The sequence below is a fragment of the Ictidomys tridecemlineatus genome, chromosome 8, assembly GCF_052094955.1.
Source record: "Ictidomys tridecemlineatus isolate mIctTri1 chromosome 8, mIctTri1.hap1, whole genome shotgun sequence".
NCBI lineage: Eukaryota > Metazoa > Chordata > Mammalia > Rodentia > Sciuridae > Ictidomys > Ictidomys tridecemlineatus.
In genome coordinates this window covers 106544262-106566080 of record NC_135484.1, presented here as the reverse complement: position 1 = coordinate 106566080, position 21819 = coordinate 106544262, and the positions used below count along the sequence as shown (strand labels likewise).

At 34.1% G+C, this 21819-nt stretch overlaps 1 protein-coding gene across 5 annotated transcripts in view; it reads right to left on the bottom strand.

Annotated features, from left to right (window-relative positions):
• The window catches only part of Supt3h (SPT3 homolog, SAGA and STAGA complex component), a 478415-nt gene that overhangs the window by 229787 nt on the left and 226809 nt on the right, over positions 1–21819 (bottom strand). For all 5 annotated transcript variants that reach the window (XM_040282738.2, XM_040282740.2, XM_040282741.2 and 2 more), the window contains one exon: positions 21160–21244. In XM_040282738.2, coding sequence (XP_040138672.1) covers positions 21160–21244 — 85 coding nt within the window. The remainder of the gene's footprint in view (positions 1–21159; positions 21245–21819) is intronic.

Here is a 21819-nt window from a genome sequence, read left to right as displayed (position 1 = left end):
ATGGAGAATATATGGAAAACTGAAAATGGAACCACCATTTTACCCAGCTATCCCACTCCTTGGTCTATACCCAAAGGACTTAAAAACAACATACTACAGGGACACAGCCACATCAAAGTTTATAGCAGCACCATTCACAATAGTTAAACTGTGGAACTAATCTAGATGTCCTTCAGTAGTTGAATGGATAAAGAAAATGTGGTATACATACACAATGGAATATTATTCAGCATTAAAAGAGAATAAAATCATGGCATTGCAGGTAAATGGATGGAGCTGGAGAATATAAGGCTAAATGAAATTAGCCAATCCCAGAAAATCAAATGTCAAATGATTTGTGAGTTAAGGATGCTGATTAATAATATGATGCAGGCACTGGAGGATGAAAAGATTAAATGAACTCTAGAGAGGGCAAAAGGGGAGGGAGGGGAAAGGAGGGGACAAAGGGGTAGGAAAGATGGTGGAATGAGATGGTCATCATTACCCTAAATAATGTATGAAGACACAAAGGATGTGACTCTACTTTGTGTACAACTAGAGATATGAAAAGTTGTGCTCTATGTGTGTAATATGAATTGTAATGCAAAAAAATAACAAAAAACTGAAGCTTAATGAATGCAAATTTTAAAAATATTTAGGAATAAAGAGGATCTTAAGATTGAATAGTATGACAAAAGAACATATCCTTACTAAACACTCAAGAAATAACATTGTTGAAGAAAGTTGGGGGGAGAAGAAAGTTGGGGGGAGAAGAAAGTTGGGGGGAGAAGAAAGTTGGGGGGAGAATAAAGTTGCTTACTTGTGGCTCAGTGGTAGAATGCTTGCCTAGCATGTGTGAGGCACCAGGTTAGAGTCCCAGCACCACATATAAATAAATAAAATAAAGATCCATCTACAATTACAGAGAAAAAGATTTTTAAAAATACACATGTTGAAAAAGGGTGTTATAACTAGCCTGATGTGGTGGTATACCTTTTCAGATATAAGTCTGTAAGTATTATGTTGCACTATTTTATTTAGTAAAAAATAGATTCAAAAAATAATGATTAAAAAGGTTACTGAGTGCTAGCAGGGATGTGGCTCAGTGGGTAAAGCACTTGTTAGCATGTATGAGGTCCTGGGTTTAGTCCCCAGCACCACAAAAACAAAACAAAACAGTACTGAAATTTAAGCTTTCTCCTGAACAGAAGTATCCTAGAAAAATTTCAAATTATTACAAGTTAACGTGCTTAAAAGTTTAAGTTGGAAAAAAAGAACATATAAACTTTGAAAATATGACTGGTTCCCCAAATTCTGCTACCTAAAGATTTTTAAGATATAGATGATAATACAAAAGTGCCAAGTAATAGCTTTTTCAATATTTCAGATAAGGTTTTCTATAAAGATTTTTCAAAGTAAAGACTTTTAAAAAATGGATTTTTAAAAGATAATTATTACTAGCATTAACAATAAAAGGAAAAGTTAACATCAAAATAGTGACTTATATTTTATAAGGCACAGTTAGAGCAATTTCTCATGTAAGGCCTAATAAGAGTCATTTAATAAACCTAAACTTTTTTTTTATTTTTAGCAAAGTGGTCATTTAGGGGGGCTTGAATATTTTTTCCATCTATTCAACTCTCTTCTGTTTATCTATTTATCCTTTTCTCTGTCCCACCTCTCTCAAACTCTACATCACTTTGTACTTATGAACACTTCTGTGTTTTTCAAGCCTGTTTGGAGCATTTTCATACAGTATTCTGAAAACCGCTGTGGTTGAAAGGAACAAAATAAGCATAGTAGTCTTTGCTAAAATATAAAATTTAAGAACTCAAAAATTTAGGAGAACATTCAAAGAATTACTGAATAAAAATAAATGCTTTAACCAGGTATGGTTGCCCACACCTGTAATCCCAGTGGCTCAGGAAACAGAGGCAGGAGGATCCCAATTTGAAGGCCAGCCTCAGCAACTTAGCAAGGCCCTAAGCAACTCAGTGAGACTCGGTCTCTAAGTAAAATACAAAAAAGAGCTGGGAATGTGGCTTAGTGGTTAAAAGTCTCTGGGTTCAATCCCTAGTAACAAAAGTGGGTGGCTTTAATAAAGACTGTGTTCTTTTTTCAATGACAATTAAGTTCTAGTCCAATCACAATTATAAAATGAAAAGGTATTAAGTATGTGGAAAAGCTTCCAAAGTCCCTGTGATTAAAATGCATTGACAAATTTAGACAGGTTTCATCTACAGGTATGTTCCACTTAGACATGAAGTCATGTGGTAACTGGCAGGAAAGAGACAGGGAAATTCATGTACAATAAATTATCTAAACTGCCAAATAGAGTTTGAAATTATCTAAGAATGTTGAGAATGAAAGAATCGTATAATATTCTAAAGCAGAAAAGTGGCCCCAGAAATACATATGCCATATAAATCTTAAAACTCTCTGTGGACTGTCTTTGTCCTTGATACACTGTTAGTCTGAATATTTTAGATTTATGAATAAAATTTTTGGCTGTCATGAATTACTCGTTTTCCCTGGCAAACACTATGTGAATCACTGTTAGGTCATTAACATATTATCATATATAATGCCTGTGAGACAGATAAATTGCAATAGATAAACAGAGACTCAGATTAAGGAATATGCTCAAAATTGCATAAATATCAAATTACGAAGTGAAGATACAAAATCAATGATGTTTCTTTCCAATGGCTGATGTGCAGGCACAAACCTGTAATCCCAGCTACATAGAAACCTAGGCAGCAGGATTCCAAGTTCAAGGGCAACCTTGGATAACTAAGTGAAAATCTGCCTCAAAATTTAAAAAGAACAAGATAAAACAAAAATTTAACAGGCTAGGAATATGCCTCAGTGATAGAGCTCTCCTGGATTCAAAACCCAGTACAGGAAAGAGGGGATGTGGTTCAGTGGTAAAGTGGGTTAAATTCCCAGTACAGGGGTGGAGGTTGGGGAGAGACATGAATAGAAAATGTAGTAACAAGTATTTACATTTAGCTTTTTGTTCATCCATACCAGAAAGGTATTATTTACACACAAAAAAAGCTCAACAAGGCAAATCTACATTTCACTTTGGTACACGTTAAAATAAAAGTTAAAATACATATACTTTTCAAAGTTTCTTTCCAAGCAGCAGAATTAAAAAAATTTTGAAAAGTTTCTGTATCACTCTAATAAATTTAAATATAAATCTACAAGTTATTTTTTTTCTTCTCTCTCACATCAGAACGCAGTTTTCTTGAGCCTCCCCTTGGATGAGGTTTCCCTTTCTTAACTTGTAACCAGCCTGTTTCTAGGCAAGTACAGCATATCCCTGAAACACTACTCTCAAGTATTCTAAAACCATTTTTTAACCCTAAGTTTTTTATCAAAGCATCAAAAACATATGGGTCTAAACCCCTAATTTCTCCTACAAACCTGTTCTTCCCCCTAATATTTCTATTTCAAGCCATGAAGCTGTCATTCTCCCAACTGCTTAGGGATCATCTCTGACTTGCTCTCTCTTATCTTATCCCTGTATAGCAAAGAAATTCTGTATATTCTAAACTCCATACTGATTTTTTTTAAAATAGGGTCTTTGCTCCTGTGTCTTTCATTCAGAACTCATCATCATCTAACTTAAAGCTAGTGGCATATCTTGTCTAGACATTGCAATATCCTTCTTACTGACCTCTCCAGAAAGGACATCTTGAGTTACTATCCTATATAAAAATGACAAGTCATGCTATCCATTTTCATCATTATGTAACTCTCTAAAACTTTTTAATAGCCCCCAGCTATCTACAGAATTACTCAGTCTGAAATTCAACGACCTTGAAAATCTGTTCCCAATTTTTTTCATCCCCTTTCCCTTGTATATATTTAGGAAACACTGCTCATATCCCAATTAGAAATCCATATGGCTTGATCAGAGGTGATTTCATATAAAACTTTAATGGCTGTATTTGGTTCCATGGCATAAAATGCAAAACTTGTACAATTTATCTGACATTTAAAAATACCCCTGACAACATCATTTAAATCCATTCTGCTATCCAAAACTAACTTTAGCTATTAATGGATACTAAGTAGCTTATTATGGGAGAATAAAAACAAATAAGACAAAGAAACAATTCACTTTGATACTCAACTGTAAATAAAATAATTTATTAATTATCATTCCCTCTTCTAGAGAGAGTAGTCATTGAGTCTTCAATACTGACGTGCATAAATACCTTCCTTCTTGCCTTGCATGAAACTGATTTCCTAACTAGCATAAAAGGAATAACAAATAAATTATATTAGAAATAACAACTGGATTTCAACAAATAAATAATGTTCGTTCTAAGAAACTAAATTTCAGTATTTTCTCAAGAAAGACATTTGAAAGTATTAGCTGTATCACTACCTGATATCTGCACTCTTTTTCTCCTTTGGTAATGGAGATTGAACCAGAGACCCTCTATCATTAAGCTTCTTCCCAGACCCCTCATCTTTTAAAAAACTTTGGAAAGGACCACACTAAGCTGCAGAGGCTGGCCTCAAACTTGTGATCATCCTGTCTCAGCCACCTAAGTAAATGGAATTACAGGCCTGTGCAACCACAACAGGCCTTATCTGATTTTTATGGCGAGGCAGTGACCTTCTTTTATATTCAACATGATATAAAATACCAAAGTTACTTTTTTAATGTTAATATGCTACTTTTTCTTTTAAAGGGAAATATTACTAAAAAGTGAATATCCAATAAACACAAGGTGTCTATGGCAACCTTATGTTTGTCAATGAAATCAAATCCTTTACAAAAAAAAATGATTGAAAATAAAAGCTGAGACTTTAGTGGTGGAATAAAAATTAAGCAATGAAAAACAATATTACTCTTTTTGTTATATATAGATTAAAAATTTGGCAAGGAATACTTAGATTTTTTATTTAGGCTATTAACATCAAGTCTTATACCCTGTCTGCTGATCTTAATGAAAACTGTCTTTAGGGACAAACTTTAAGAAGAAACTTCAGTAGAAAAAGATTCTACTAGAAATTATCTCTATGAAGTCTATGACCAATACAACAATACAGTAGATTTCTAGAAAAGCCCACAATGTTTTAAGTATCTTTTCCAAGAATGTTTATATTTATTCTTTGTTTTTAATTACCTTTGTCTAGTGTTCTATAAATGGCCCCTACTTTCATATTTTGAAATTACTCCTTATGCTTATATATGTTGTTAGCTACTGGGGCCATGTGTTGGAGAATGTTAATCTTTCTCTTTACAAACTTAAAGTATGATAAATACTATAGACTTTGAAATTAAATTTTTATTTTCCACAAAAAAAGAAGATTCTGCTTACCAACTTCGTGGGACCCCTTTTTTTTCACCATTAACCCTTTGCAAAATAAAAATTCTATTCTGAAAGGAATACTCTTTCCACTTCAGAAAGCCAGGGAATACTGAGAATTACAAAGGACATGAGAGACATAGAGTAAACTCAGGTAAATATACATTAAAACAAAGAAAACAGCATTTTTCAAACAAAAGACTCCCAAAATCTCTGGAGGAGAAACAATTTCAATTATCTACTGCTTAGAAGTTGTATGACATAAGCAAGTTGCTTAATCATTCTGGTCTTCAGTTTCCAAATCTATAAATGAAAACAGCGTCTACTCTGTACATATGCGGAAACAGTATATAAACTATATTTTTAAGCTGCCATTCTGTCAAAACCAACATAGAAAAAAAGGTTAAATATAATTTTATTTAAATTTCCTTAAGGATATTTCCTAAATCAAGGAATCTTTACAAAAACCATTTGTGGGTAAGAAAGTTTTGGTCTTTTAAGAAACATCTCCTATACTGTATATAATGAAATTTCCAGATTAATTTTTAAAAATGTAAAATTTTATTTTTGCAAAAGCCTCTAAGTGACCTACACACTACCTTCACTTTCTAAAGACTGTCTTGAATATACCAATTTGTCTAATTGTTTCAAGACTTTACTGGCTGCAAATATCAATCTAACATGCTATATAAAACAAAGTAAAGGTCTTTTCCACCAAAAGGTTTAGAAGGCTTTAAATATTTCAATATATATGTTTTAGAATGTAGCTTATAAATTTTAAACCAAGTAGATGACCTATAATTTTGTGTATCTGAGGGCTTTTTAAAAAAATATTTAATTTTGGTCTACACTTTAACAACTCCTTGCTACTTCTTATCAACCTTTATTTTAGTAACTAATTGCTTTGATTCTCTGCATTCTGCTATACTGCAAAAAGGAAAAGCAGACAAACTTTTAGATTAAACACACCCTGAATAGTAAGCATGATTTTCAGAGTACTATTCTGACATTTATTACCTAACACCAAATTCATAGCTGGATTACAAGCAAAGTCAGTAAAATTTACTAATAAATAAATGCTATTTACTTAATTCTTTTCTAATTGACACACATATTTTAGTGGACCTTAATTACCTTTTCAATGAAAACTCAAAATCAGTTTCATTCTCAGTGCTTCAACTATAAATAATGCCTTTTAAATTTCATATACATACAATACAGAATTTCATAGCAACTTATGCAGCAAAATATAAATTCATGATGGATATGATAAGTTCCTTTCATAACTTAAAGGACTAAAAATAGATATTTAAAAAATAATTGTTACATGTTATTCAACAGTAGAATATATGAAACTGAAATCCAAAAAATTAAAGAAAGCTTCTATTTGAATTGATATAACAAATAAGATAAAGTCAAACTGAGTTAAACTTTTCTAAATTAAAAGCTATACAGAAATAACAGGTTACTTTGAAACCTGAAAAAACTGGTCTTATATGCTATAATGTTATTAATATTATTGTATTTTATAATATGTATTATCAAATAATATAAATAAAACTTTATCAGACTGGCTAAAACACAGTAGATACTTACTAACTCCTACTTCCTTTCCTGCAAAATCACTACACCAATGGAGTAATGGCAGCACTGGAGAAAGAATAAGTACAATTACTGATAAAAGACTTTTCTGAAGATCTTGAAAAGAAACTGGAAAATAGGAATCTAAACTTCTCTTATTTTAGCTACAGAAGAGAACACAAAATGTAAACGAATGAGAAAATAGCACCTGCACAACATTCTCCAAATTAAAAATCATTAGAAATAACAGAAAGAGGGACTGAGAATTCAATAAATGTTAATCCACATGGGAGATTTAACAATTACTCTTTACATTTAGTTCCCCAGATGGTATTTGTAAACTCATATATTTCATTCATGTAAGCACCAAGTAAATACTCGTTTGCTGAGTCATATATATATGCGCTAATGTTAGTAGAAATTCGAATGTCTGGTTAGCTAAATGACAGTTTCCATCATATGATTCATTAGGTCTCCGTGGGACCTCTATTTCCTTTATTTTATGCAATCATAAATTATATTGGTTTGTCTTTTTTTATTGTTGGTTGTTCAAAACATTACATACTTCTTGATATATCATATTTCATATTTTGATTCAAGTGGGTTATGAACTCCCATTTTACCCCGTATACAGCTTGCAGAATCACATCAGTTACACTTCCATTGATTTACATATTGATATACTCATGTCTGCTGTATTCTGCTGCCTTTCCTATCCTTTACTATCCCCCCTCCCCTCCCCTGCCCTCCCCTCTTCTCTCTCTACCCCCACTACTGTAATTCATTCCTCCCCCTTGTATTATTTTTCCCTTTCCCCTCCCTTCCTCTTGTATGTAATTTTGTATAACCCTGAGAGTCTCCTTCCATTTCCATGCAATTTCCCTTCGATCTCCCTTTCCCTCCCACCTCTCCTCCTTGTTTAATGTTGGTCTTCTTCTCGTGCTCTTCTTCCCTAGTCTGTTCTTAGTTACTCTCCTTATATCAAAGAAGATATTTGGCATTTGTTTTTTAGCGATTGGCTAGCTTCGCTTAGCATAATCTGCTCTAATGCCATCCATTTCCCACCAAATTCTATGATTTTGTCATTTTTTAATGCAGAGTAATACTCCATTGTGTAAAAATGCCACATTTTTTTTTATCCATTCGTCTATTGAAGGGCATCTAGGTTGGTTCCACAGTCTTGCTATTGTGAATTGTGCTGCTATGAACATCGATGTAGCAGTGTCCCTGTAGCATGCTCTTTTTAGGTCTTTAGGGAATAGACCGAGAAGGGGGATAGCTGGGTCAAATGGCGGATCCATTCCCACCTTTCCAAGAAATCTCCATACTGCTTTCCAAATTGGCTGCACCAATTTGCAGTCCCACCAACAATGTAAAAGTGTACCCTTTTCCCCACATCCTCGCCAGCACTTATTGTTGTTTGACTTCATAATGGCTGCCAATCTTACTGGAGAGAGATGGTATCTTAGGGTGGTTTTGATTTGCATTTCTCTGACTGCTAGAGATGGTGAGCATTTTTTCATGTACTTGTTGATTGATTGTATGTCCTCCTCTGAGAAGTGTCTGTTCAAGTCCTTGGCCCATTTGTTGATTGGGTTATTTGTTATATTATTGTCTAATTTTCTGAGTTCTTTATATACTCTGGATATTAGGGCTCTATCTGAAGTGTGAGGAATAAAATTTGTTCCCATGATGTAGGCTCCCTATTTACCTCTCTTATTATTTCTTTTGCTGAGAAAAAAATTTTTAGTTTGAGTAAGTCCCATTTCTTGATTCTAGATGTTAACTCTTGTGCTATGGGAGTCCTATTGAGGAATTTGGAGCCCGACCCCACAGCATGTAGGTCGTAGCCAACTTTCTCTTCTATCAGATGCCGTGTCTCTGATTTGATATCAAGCTCCTTGATCCATTTTGAGTTAACTTTTGTGCATGGCGAGAGAAAGGGATTGAGTTTCATTTTGTTGCATATGGATTTCCAGTTTTCCCAGCACCATTTGTTGAAGATGCTATCCTTCCTCCATTGCATGCTTTTAGCCCCTTTATCAAATATAAGAAAGTTGTAGTTTTGTGGGTTGGTTTCTGTGTCCTCTATTCTGTACCATTGGTCCACCCGCCTGTTATGGTACCAGTACCATGCTGTTTTTGTTATTATTGCTGTGTAGTATAGTTTAAAATCTGGAATCGCTATACCACCTGATACACACTTCCTGCTTAGTATTGTTTTTGCTATTCTGGGTCTTTTATTCTTCCATATGAATTTCATGATTGCTTTCTCTATTTCTACAAGAAATGCCGTTGGGATTTTGATTGGCATTGCATTAAACCTATAGAGAACTTCTGGTAATATCGCTATTTTGATGATGTTAGTTCTGCGTATCCATGAACAGGGTATATTTTTCCATCTTCTAAGGTCTTTTTCAATTTCTCTTTTTAAAGTTCTGTAGTTTTCATTGTATAAGTCTTTCACCTCTTTTGTTAGCTTGATTCCCAAGTATTTTAATCTTTTTGAGGATATTGTGAACGGAGTGGTTGTCCTCGTTTCCATTTCAGAGGATTTGTCGCTGATATACAGGAATGCCTTTGATTTATGCGTGTTGATTTTATAACCTGACACTTTGCTGAATTCATTTATTAGCTCTAATAGTTTCTTTGTAGACCCTTTTGGGTCTGCTAGGTATAGAATCATGTCATCTGCAAATAGTGATAATTTAAGTTCTTCTTTTCCTATTTTTATGCCTTTAATTTCTTTCGTCTGTCTAATTGCTCTGGCCAGTGTATCAAGAACTATGTTGAACAGAAGTGGTGAGAGAGGGCATCCCTGTCTTGTTCCAGATTTTAGAGAGAATGCCTTCAATCTTTCTCCATTCAGAATGATGCTAGCCTGAGGCTTAGCATAAATTGCTTTTACAATGTTGAGGTATGTTCCTGTTATTCCTAGTTTTTCGAGAGTTTTGAACATAAAGGGATGCTGTACTTTGTCGAATGCTTTTTCCGCATCTATCGAGATGATCATATGGTTCTTATTTTTAAGTCTATTGATGTGGTGAATAACATTTATTGATTTCCGTATATTGAACCAGCCTTGCATACCAGGGATGAATCCTACTTGATCATGGTGCACAATTTTTTTGATATGTTTTTGTATCCGATTCGCCACAATTTTATTGAGGATTTTTGCATCTAGGTTCATTAGAGATATTGGTCTGTAGTTTTCTTTCTTTGAAGTGTCTTTTTCTGGTTTCGGAATCAGGGTGATGTTGGCCTCGTAGAATGAATTTGGAAATTCTCCCTCTTTTTCTATTTCCTGAAATAGCTTGAAAAGTATTGGTATTAGTTCCTCTTTAAAGGTTTTGTAAAACTCTGCTATATACCCATCCGGTCCTGGGCTTTTCTTAGATGGTAATCTTTTGATGGTTTCTTCTATTTACTCAATTGATATTGGTCTGTTTAGGTTGTCTATATCCTCCTGACTCAATCTGGGCAGATCATATGACTTAAGAAATTTATCGATGCCTTCACTATCTTCTATTTTATTGGAGTATAAGGATTCAAAATAATTTCTGATTATCTTCTGTATTTCTGAAGTGTCTGTTGTGATCTTGCCTTTTTCATCCCGTATGCTAGTAATTTGAGTTCTCTCTCTTCTTCTCTTTGCTAGCATGGCTAAGGGTCTGTCAATTTTATTTATTTTTTCAAAGAACCAACTTTTCGTTTTGTCAATTTTTTCAATTGTTCCTTTTGTTTCGATTTCATTAATTTCAGCTCTGATTTTAATTATTTCTTGCCTTCTACTTCTTTTGCTGTTGTTTTGCTCTTCTTTTTCTAGGATTTTGAGATGAAGTATGAGATCGTTTATTTGTTGTTTTTTTCTTTTTTTAAGGAATGAACTCCAAGCAATGAATTTTCCTCTTAGAACTGCTTTCAATGTGTCCCATAGATTCCGATATGTTGTGTCTGTGTTTTCATTTAACTCTAAGAATTTTTTAATTTCCTCCTTGATGTCTTCTAAAACCCATTGATCATTCAGTAACCTATTGTTCATTCTCCAAGTGATGCATGATTTTTCCTTCCTTCTTTTATCGTTGATTTTCAGTTTCATTCCATTATGATCAGATAAGATGCATGGTATTATCTCTACTCCTTTATATTGTCTAAGAGTTGCCCTGTGACATAATATATGATCTATTTTTGAGAAGGATCCATGTGCTGCTGAGAAAAAAGTGTAGCTGCTTGATGTTGGGTGGTATATTCTATATATGTCAATTAAGTCTAGGTTGTTAATTGTGTTATTGAGTTCTATAGTTTCCTTATTCAACTTTTGTTTGGAAGATCTGTCCAGTGGTGAGAGAGGTGTGTTGAAGTCTCCCATGATTATTGTATGGTGGTCTATTAGACTCTCGAACTTGAGAAGAGTTTGCTTGATGAACATAGCAGCACCGTTGTTTGGGGCATATATATTTATGATTGTTATGTCTTGTTGGTGTGTGGTTCCCTTGAGCAGTATGTAGTGTCCCTCTTTATCCCTTTTGATTAACTTTGGCTTGAAATATATTTTATTTGATATGAGTATGGACACTCCTGCTTGTTTCCGCAGTCCATATGAGTGATATGATTTTTCCCAACCTGTCACCTTCAGTCTATGTATATCTTTTCCTATCAAATGCATCTCCTCTAGGCAGCATATTGTTGGGTCTTGTTTTGTGATCCATTCAAATAGCCTGTGTCTCTTAATTGGTGAGTTTAAGCCATTAACATTTAGGGTTATTATTGAGATATGGTTTGTTCTTCCAGCCATATTTGTTTATTAATGCTACTAAACCTGATTTGTTTTCCTCTTTGATTATTTTCCCCCCTTTACTGTCTTACCTCCAACTGTTGGTTTTCATTGTTGTTTTCCATTTCCTCTTCCTGTAATGTTTTGCCAAGGATTTTTTGAAGAGTTGGTTTTCTAGCTGCAAATTCTTTTAACTTTTGTTTATCGTGGAAGGTTTTAATTTCATCTTCCATCCTGAAGATTAATTTCGCCGGATACACGATTCTTGGTTGGAACCCATTTTCTTTCAGTGTTTGAAACATGTTATTCCAGGATCTTCTAGCTTTCAGAGTCTGTGTTGAAAGATCAGCTGTTATCCTGATTGGTTTACCCCTAAATGTAATCTGCTTCCTTTCTCTTGTAGCTTTTAAAATTCTCTCCTTATTCTGTATGTTGGGCATCTTCATTATAATGTGTCTAGGTGTGGATCTCTTATGGTTTTGCACTTTCGGCGTCCTGTAGGTTTCTAGGATTTGGGATTCTGTCTCATTCTTCAAGTCTGGGAAGTTTTCTCGTATTATTTTATTGAATAGATTGCTTATTCCTTTGGATTGGACCTCTATGCCTTCCTGCATCCCAATGACTCTGAAGTTTGGTCTCTTTATGTTATCCCAAATTTCTTAGATGTTCTGCTCATGGTTTCTTAACAGTCTTGCTGAGCTGTCTATGTTCTTTTCAAGTTGAAATACTTTGTCTTCATTGTCCGATGTTCTATCTTCTAAGTGTTCTAATCTGCTGGTAGTATTCTTAATTGAGTTTTTAAGTTGGTTTATTGCTTCCTGCATTTCTAGGATTTCTATTTGTTTTTTATTGCCTCTATCTCCCTGTGTAATTGATCTTTTGCTTCTTGGATTTGTTTATGTAATTCATTGTCAAAGTGATCTTTCATTGTCTGATTTTGCTGTCCCATGTCTTCCTTGAGACTCCAGATCATCTGAAGCATGTATATCCTGAATTCTTTATCTGACATTCCATCTGTTGCAGCTATTACCTCTTCTAGAGTTGAGTTGACCTGCATTGCTTATGGTCCTTTCTTTCCTTGTCTTTTCATACTGCTCGCGTTTCTTTTTGCTTGGTGAAACTTTGTGATTTTGAAATTTTCCCTCTATTTATTTATATTGCTCTTGTATAGTTGAAAAATCTCCCTTGCAGGGCAGGCAGTGTCTGTGATCCTCCTCCAATTGGGGTGATCTGTCTACCACGCTGGCGGGCCGCTAGGTCTGCTCTGCCAGTCGTTCGCAGGTCCGCCTACCCTGCAGGCGCGTGGGGCAGCTCAGTCACTGCGCAGGTTGCTGGGCCTGACCTGCCCGTGGGTCGCAGGTCTGCCTACCTTGCAGGTGCGAGGGGAGGGGGCGGCTCCGCCCCTCAGCAGGCCGCTGGGCCTGATCTGCCGGTGGTCACAGTCCCGTCTACCTTGCAGGCACTGGGGGAGGGGACGGGCCTGACCCTCAGCAGGCCGCTGGACCTGTCCTGCTTGTGGGTCGCAGGTCAGTGTTCCCTGCAGGCGCGTGTGGCAGCTCTGTCATTCGGCAGGTTGCTGGGCCTGACCTGCTGGTGGGTCGCAGGTTCGCCTACCTTGTAGGCACTGGGGGAGGGGCCGGCTCCGCCCTTCAGCAGGCCGCTGGGCCTCATCTGCCGTTGGTCACAGTCCCGCCTACCTTGCAGGCACTGGGGGAGGGGACAGGCCTGCCCCTCAGCAGGCCGCTGGACCTGTGCTGCTGGTGGGTCGTAGGTCCGCGTTCCCTGCAGGCACGTGTGGCAGCTCTGTCACTCGGCAGGTTGCTAGGCCTGACCTTCCCGTGGGTCGCAGGTTCGCCTACTTTCTGTCTTGTTTTGATAACTCTTATAATTGAAGTTCTCACAGGAAATTTTATTGAAATTTTAAAATATATCCATAAAATATTACTGAGGTGGCAAAAGTGATAGCCTCAGTGAACTGGTCATGAGAATTGAACAGTACTTTATACAAGATCTGTCTATAAGGAGATTAACTGCCAAATTTAAAACCATTAGAATAATGGGGAGGGAAAAGATACTTCATGTATATATGTACATATATAATTATAGGCATATGTGTCTATTTACATGTGTATATAGTATATAGATAGATGTATGTTAGTGTTTCTCAAATCTCATCCTTGGACTGTTTGGATTACAAAGATATTGAAAGTATATTTAAAATACCGACTCTTTAATTCCACCAGAAGACATTATTAAAAAAAAAATCTCTTAGGAATCTAGAATTTCACATTCTGCAAAGAATTCTCACACACTTTGATGAGAAAAACTGAATCTGCATTTAAGGAGAATTTAGATTTTATAGGCACCACCATGACATAGAAGATTCATAAAACTAAAAAACTAAACGGCAATCCAATATATACCTTCTTTTTTTTTTTTTAACAAAAAAGAGGCTAGAGGATACACCAAGAAGAGTGAAGAAATATGAGCAATAGTATTGACTTTTCATATTTTCTTTCACATTGAACTTCAGATGAAGGTATTAGGGTCCTTCCACTGGAAAAAAAAGATAAATTAGCTGCAAAAGTCCTAGCTCACTGTCCCAGGGAGACACAACAGAGGATATATTGATGGAATCACTTTTGTTTCTTCTAAATAGAAAGCAACAAGAATCTAGGTGCTTTTTATTCATTTCATAATTTGGTATTATCTTCAAAAGTCACACTCCCATTAACAGAGCCAAGTTGCAGATTTTTAAAAAAAGGTAAATCATACTGGTAAATAACCTTTATTACCTTTGCCTAAAACAAATTCTATAATGTTGTTCCTCCTCCAGCTTTTGAAGGGAAGGAAGATTTCTTATAAAATGCATTACTTTTTTTCCAAAATTAACAAATTAGTTTTCTGGAAAATTTAAAGTTAAGGACTAAGATGGAAAAAACAGCAAAAATTTGTGGTATACTTCATAAATACTTGGTGTTTTACTCATCAAGGAAATAAGACTGGCCTGACTTGAGGGGATGGGAATGATCAGACTGTACCCAGTCTATAAGTAGAAGCAGCTATGAAGGTCAGATTTCCATTCTAAAATCAGGCCTATGTTGTCAAGCAATCCAAAGTTTCAAGAGAAGCTAGAAATACTAAGTTTTAATGGTAAAATGCTCTGGTTTTTAAATGTTGGCAACTAAATACATATCATTTTTTAAAAATCAGTGCAAATGAAATTAAAGATGTTTCTACATCACATCTTCAAGTCAACAGTTTATAAGCTCTACGCTGATACTCCCCTCAATTCAACTCAATAAACAGACGCTGAATCCTATGAAAGACAATATGGTTTTTTTAATATTTATTTTTTAGTTTTAGATGGACACAATATCTTTATTTTGTTTTTATGTGGTACTGAGAATCGAACCCAGTGCCTCACGCATGCTAGGTGAGCGTGCTATCACTTGAGCCACATCCCCAGCCTGACAATATGTTTTTATATAGACATGAAGATACAAATACATGAAGAATTTCAGGCTGACCTGATTCCTCTTCTCAAAACCCCATCTCACTTTTGCACATCAGCATTACCAGTTACCATAAAGTTTTCAAATCACTTCTTATGTATCTATATCAGAAAAAAACTTTATGCTTTTATTCATCTTTGGGTCCTAGACAGGAGCTTCATCTAGTGTCATTCAAGAAAGGCTTTCTGAACAAATAAATATAAAAATGAATAAATAAAATAAAAATACCTAATAATTTACTAAATCAGAAACCAGATGAAACAATATACAAGAAACTGAAAACTAATCGATAGCCTTATTACACTTTTGCTTTTAAGACAATTTTTAAAAGAAAACTTTAATGTACTAAGAACACCTGAGAGCCATTTACATATATAATTTGAGACTTCGTGCTAACACCTTAGTCAGATAGCGATTCCTTCATAAGAGCAAATCAACAGCAGAATATTGTGAGATATATGGCTACTGTTTCTGGAAACATACCACAGTGCTGAAAACTCTGGTTTCTGAATAGTAAATCATAAAGACTTATCCACATAGAAGAGTTTTCTTCGGTGTTTAAGTCACATCCAATCATCACCAAGTGACATCACAACATAATCTATAGATTAAAACAACAACAATTTTTTTAAACTTATCAAGAGCCTAACCTAGCAGGTTCAATCTCAGAGAAAAAGAATAATAGGAGACTACCACAGGTATCCAAACAAGCAATTTATTTTTGAATTAAGCAGCTTAAATCTGGAATGAATTACTTCATTTTATTACAAATAAATTGCCATTTGTAATGTACTTTTTATTTTCATCAATATCTGAAGGAATAATTCTTAGATCACAGTAAAATAAACATGCTATGACCCACCCCCCCCAAAAAAAGGACTCTGAGAATAAAGAAAAAAAAAATCAGAAACTGTTGATTGAGCCAAATCAACTCAGGTTAAGAAAATCAATTAAAATAATATACATAGGGAATTTAGATGAAGTATGCACACTCTACATTGCCTCTTCAACTGAAGACAAAGAAAATCACAGAATACATGTGATATCTTTAAATTCGGAAAGTAAACAGTAGCAAGAAGACTGCAGAACAAAGTTCCTCAAAAGACTAGGCATGAACCACCATATGACCCAGATATACCACTCTTTAGAATTTATCCTAAAGGAGTAAAGTCATCTACCACAGTATTAAATGGTACATGCATACCCACGTTTACAGTAGCACAATTCACAATAGTCAACCTATGGCACTAGGCCACGTGGACACCTAGATCAACAGATGATCATGATGAATCGGGAAAAAATGTAGTATATATGTATACATATATAGAAGAGTTGTATTCAACCATAAAGTACAATAAAACTCTGTCTTTTGAAAGAAAATAAAAGGAACATCATGTTATACAAAATAAGCCAAACACAAAACAAAGGTCATTATGTTTTCTCACATATGTAAACTGAGAGAAAAGGGGATCTCATGAAAACAGAAGGGAGATCAGCAAAGCAGAGAATGGATATCAGGGAGAAGTAAAAGGGGAGGGGAAAAGGAGGTACAGTGGAATTAAACAGGCCATCACAATGAAGTATGCTTGTATGTATAATTCTATTTCACCAATATTTTTTTTTTAAAAAAAAACATAGTAAGATGAGAAGAACACATATTTACCATGTCGAGAGCCCTGAGTTAAATCCAAGCACACACACACACACACACACACAAAATGTGACTTTACAGTGTAGAAACTCAGCATCACCACCTTAAATAAGTTACCAAATCTAATATCACAAATATGTCATATCAATAACATGAACCCCTTCAATAAGTATACTAAGAAGGATCTGTCACTTCTGTGGTAACCTTACCAAAAATTCATAACCTCATTCTAATCATAAGAAAACACTGCAACAACAGAAAGATAAAAGCATTCTATAAAATAAATAACCAGTAGTTTGCAAAAATACTAAAGATATACAAAAAGTGGAATACTAATAAACTATCATAGGAAGTCATAAAGACATAATATGTAAATGTACCATAGTATCCTGGATTGGGTCGTAGAACATAAAATGGGACATAGAACAGAGGGAAAATGAATGAAATTCAAGTAATATGGATAAATAGTATTATAATTATGTTATATCCTGGTTTCATCATCATATTATAATCAGAAAAGATGCTAACATTAAAGAAAACTGAAGGATATCAGGGCATTCTTAGTACAAATCATAAAATTTTTTATAACAAAATTCAAAATAAAAAATATTATAAGAATTCTAAAAGAAAAAAGTATATAGTGATAAAATGACAGAAACTAGATCACTGGTGGAATTTTTTGGATTTTCTAAATATAGAATCATGTCATCAGCAACTAGTAATCGCTGGAGTTCTTCATTTTCTATTCATATCCTTTTAATTTCTATTGTCTGTCTGATTGCTCTAGCTAGAGTTTAAAGGGAAATGTTAAATAAAAATGGTAAAAGAGAGCATCCTTATCTAGTTCCAGTTCTTAAAACAATTTTTCTCCATTTAGAATGATGCTGGCCTTGGGTTTAGCATAGATAGCTTTTACTATCTCTAGTTTTTCTAGTGTTTTAACATGAAAAGGGTACTGTATTTTGTCAAATGCTTTTTCTGCATCTATTGAGATGATCATAAGATTCTTGTCTTTAAGTCTATTGATGTGATGAATTACACTTATTGATTTCCATATATTGAGCCAATCTTGCAACCCTGGGATGAGTCACATCGATCAGGGTGCACTATCTTTTTAATATATTTTTGGTATACAAGTTGCCAGAATTTTATTGAGAATTTCTGCATCTATATTCATCAGGGATAGTGGTCTCAAGTTTCCTTTCCTTGGAGAGTCTTTGTTTGGTTTTGTTATCCAGGTGATACACTAGCTTCATAAAATAACTTTGGAAGGGCTCCCTCCTTTTCTGTTTCATGGAATAATTTGGGAAATACTGGTGCTAATTCTTCTTTGAAGGTCTTGTAAAACTCGGCTGAGAATCCATCAGACTTTTCTGTGCTGGTATGCATGTGATGGTTTCTTCTGTTTCATTGCTTAAAATTGATCTGTTTAATTTGTATATGTCCTCTTCATTCAGTTTGGGTAGTTCATACGTCTCTAGAAATTTGTCGATGCCTTTGAGATTTTCTATTTTATTGGAGTATAAATTTTCAAAATAGATTGTAATTATTTTCTGTATTTTAAAAGTGTCTATCATGATATTTCCTTTTTCATCACAAATTTTAGTAATTTGAGTTTTCTCTCTCCTCTTTGTTAGTGTGCTAAAGGATTATCAATATTATTTATTTTTTTAAAGAACAAACATTTTGTTTTGTCAATTTTTGAATTTTTTCTTTTGTTTCAATTTCATTGATTTCAGCTCTTTTTAAAATTATTTCTTGTCTTCTACTGCTATTGGCATTGATTTCTTCCTTTTCTATGGCTAAGAGATATAACGTTAGGTCATTTATTTATTCATTGACTTTCTATTCTTTTAGTGAATGAGCTCAATGCAATGAATTTTCCTCTCAGCACTGCCTTCAGAGTGTCCTAGAGATTTTGTTGTGTTGTATCAATGTTCTCATTTACCTGCATAAGTATTTTTTTCTATATTTAGAAGATCCAAAAAAATTCCACCAGAAAACTACTAGACCTAAACTTATATCCTGCTCCTTCATGTAGCAGGATATAAAATTAACACCCATAACCAAATGTGTTCCTATATATCAGTGATGAATATACTTAAAGAGAAATTAGGAAAACTACCCTATTCACAATAGCCTCAAAAAAAATAAAATAAAATACTTGGGAATCAACCTAACCAAAGAAGTGAAAGACATCTACAATGAAAAATACAGAACACTAAAGAAAGAAATTGAAGACGACCTTAGAAGATGAAAAGATCTCCCTTGGTCTTGGATAGGCAGAATTAACATTGTCAAAATGCCATTCTACCAAAAACATGATACAGATTTAATGCAATTTCTATTCAAATCCAAATGACATTCTTCATAGAAATAGAAAAAGCAATCATGAAATTCATGATTTCATGTTATTCAAAAATAACAGACCCAGAATAGCCAGAGCAATTCTCACGAAGAAGAGTGAAGCAGGAGGCACAATATCAGACCTTAAATTATACTATAGAACCACAGTCACAAAAACAGCATGGTACTAGCACCAAAGAGATACACAGAACAATGGTATAGAAAGAATAGAAGACACAGAGACAAACCTACATCAACACAGTTATCTCATGGTAGTGTCAAAACATGCACTGGAGAAAAAATAGCATCTTCAACAAATGGTGCTGGTAAAACTAGAAATCAATATGTAGCAAAATGAAATTAAATCCCTGTCTCTCACCCTGTACAAAAATCAAATCAAAGTGGATCAAGAACTTAGGAACCAAAATATAAACCATGCACCTACAAGAAGAAAAAGTAGGCCCAAATTTCCACCATGTCAGCTTAAGAACCAAATTCCTCAACAAGAGTTCAAAAGCATAATAAGTAAAGTTAAGAATCAATAAATGGGATGGAATCAAATTTAAAAACTTCTTCATAGTTGGAAACAATCAATAACATGAAGACAGAGACTATAGAATGGGAAAAAATCTTTTTCACACATAGGAGCATTAATCTCCAGGATATATACATAACTCAAAAAATATAAAACCAAACAACAACAACCCCCCCCCAAAAAGAAAACTCATCAATTAATGGACAAAGGACTAAATACATACTTCCCAGAAGAAAAAATACAATTGCTCAACAACCATATGAAAAAATATTCATCATCTGTAACAATTAGAGAAATGCAAATCAGAAATACACTTAACTTTGTCTCGTCCAGTCAGAATGGCAAATACCAAGAATACAAACAACAGTAAATGTTGGCAAGGATGTAGGGTAAAAGGGTACATTTATACATTGCTGGTGGTACTACAAATTGGTGCAACCATTATGGAAAGTGGTACAGTGATTCCTCAGAAAACTTGGGATGAACCACCATTTGACCTAGTTATATTTCTTCAGTTTATACCCAAAGGACTTAAAATTAGCATACTACAGTGATGTAGCCACATCAATGTTTACAGAAGCTCAATTCACAATGGCTAAAATATGGTACCAAACTAGGTGCCTTCAACAGATGAATGCATAAAAAAAATGTGGAATATATACAATGGACTAATACCAGTCTTAAAGAAGAATGAAATTATGGCATTTGCCAGTAAATGGATGGAACTAGAGAATATTATGCTAATTGAAATAAATCAATCCCAAAGAATAAAAGGCTGAATGTTTTCTCTGATATGAGGATGCTAATTCACAACTGTGGGGGGGTGGGGAGGGGTACAATATAGGTACTTAGGATTAGAAGGGGGAACTAATAAAGAGGAGGGGTCATGGGGGAAAAATGATAGTAGAATGAAATGAACATTATTACCCTGTATGCATATATGATTACCAGACCTGTATAATTCTACATCATGTACAACAAGAAAAATAAGTTATACTCCATTTATGTATGATGTGTCAAAATGTGTCATGTAGAACTAATCAGAATAAAAAACATTTAAAAAGAAGCCCATTCAATAACTATTCCTAGAAATTTAAAGGAAAAAAAGTAGATCATTGGGTGCTATGTACCAGAAGTTGGAATGAAAAACCTAACTGCACAGGGAAACAAGGGATTGTTTTTAGGTGGTGAAAAATTTCTGTATTATGATTGTTCTGGTAGTTAAGGACAATAACACATAGTCAAAACTCATCAAATTATATACTTAAACAAGTAAATACAATAAAATTATATCTCAATAAAAATGTGAAAAAAATTACTGATTTAAAAAGAAAAAAATTTTAAACTTTTTTATTTGGGTTGCAATCCCAACATAAGCAGCATTTAGAGAAGACATACCAAATAGATTATAAATGCATACCAAATAAAGTTATATATGCTCTTACCAGATTAATTAACTGAGTGTGCACCACATCTTCTACCAAAACTGCTGTTTCATAAAGAGGCCTCCTAGCATCTCCTAAAGAAAACCTGCAAAAGAAAAAGAAATATAAACATACTAATATTAAGAGTTGTAAATGAAGAATGGCAAAAAGTGTATTTTATATGTGTATTTTAAGAATCAGTTAAATAAAGAAAATACAAATTCTTGCCGCAAATGATCTAAGGATACAAAAGTTTTTATTGAGAAAGTTAATGTTTCTTACACAGAGTGTCATTTCCAAGGAAGAGTGCAGTATTATCTACACTATTTCTTGATTTGTATAGTATGTTAAAATGGCTTTTACTGTGTCAAAATGCAAGCTAAAAAACAACTACTTCAGAAAAGAGACAACCAAAAGTTATTTCACATCCAAATCATCAATACCCAAGTAAAATAGCCACATAAAAAGTTATTAAAACATGTGATATAAGAAAAACTGAAAATTGCTATGAAAATGACATCAATAATGGTTTACGATTACAAACAGGATTACAAATTGGTCTTAAAAGACTTCTTACTTTCATACAGTAGACAAAATGTGCAGAGACTGCCTCCAGGTAAAAATCATTTCAAATGCAAAATCATGAATTAAAATCTTTGATTCAAAGCATGTCTTAAGTAG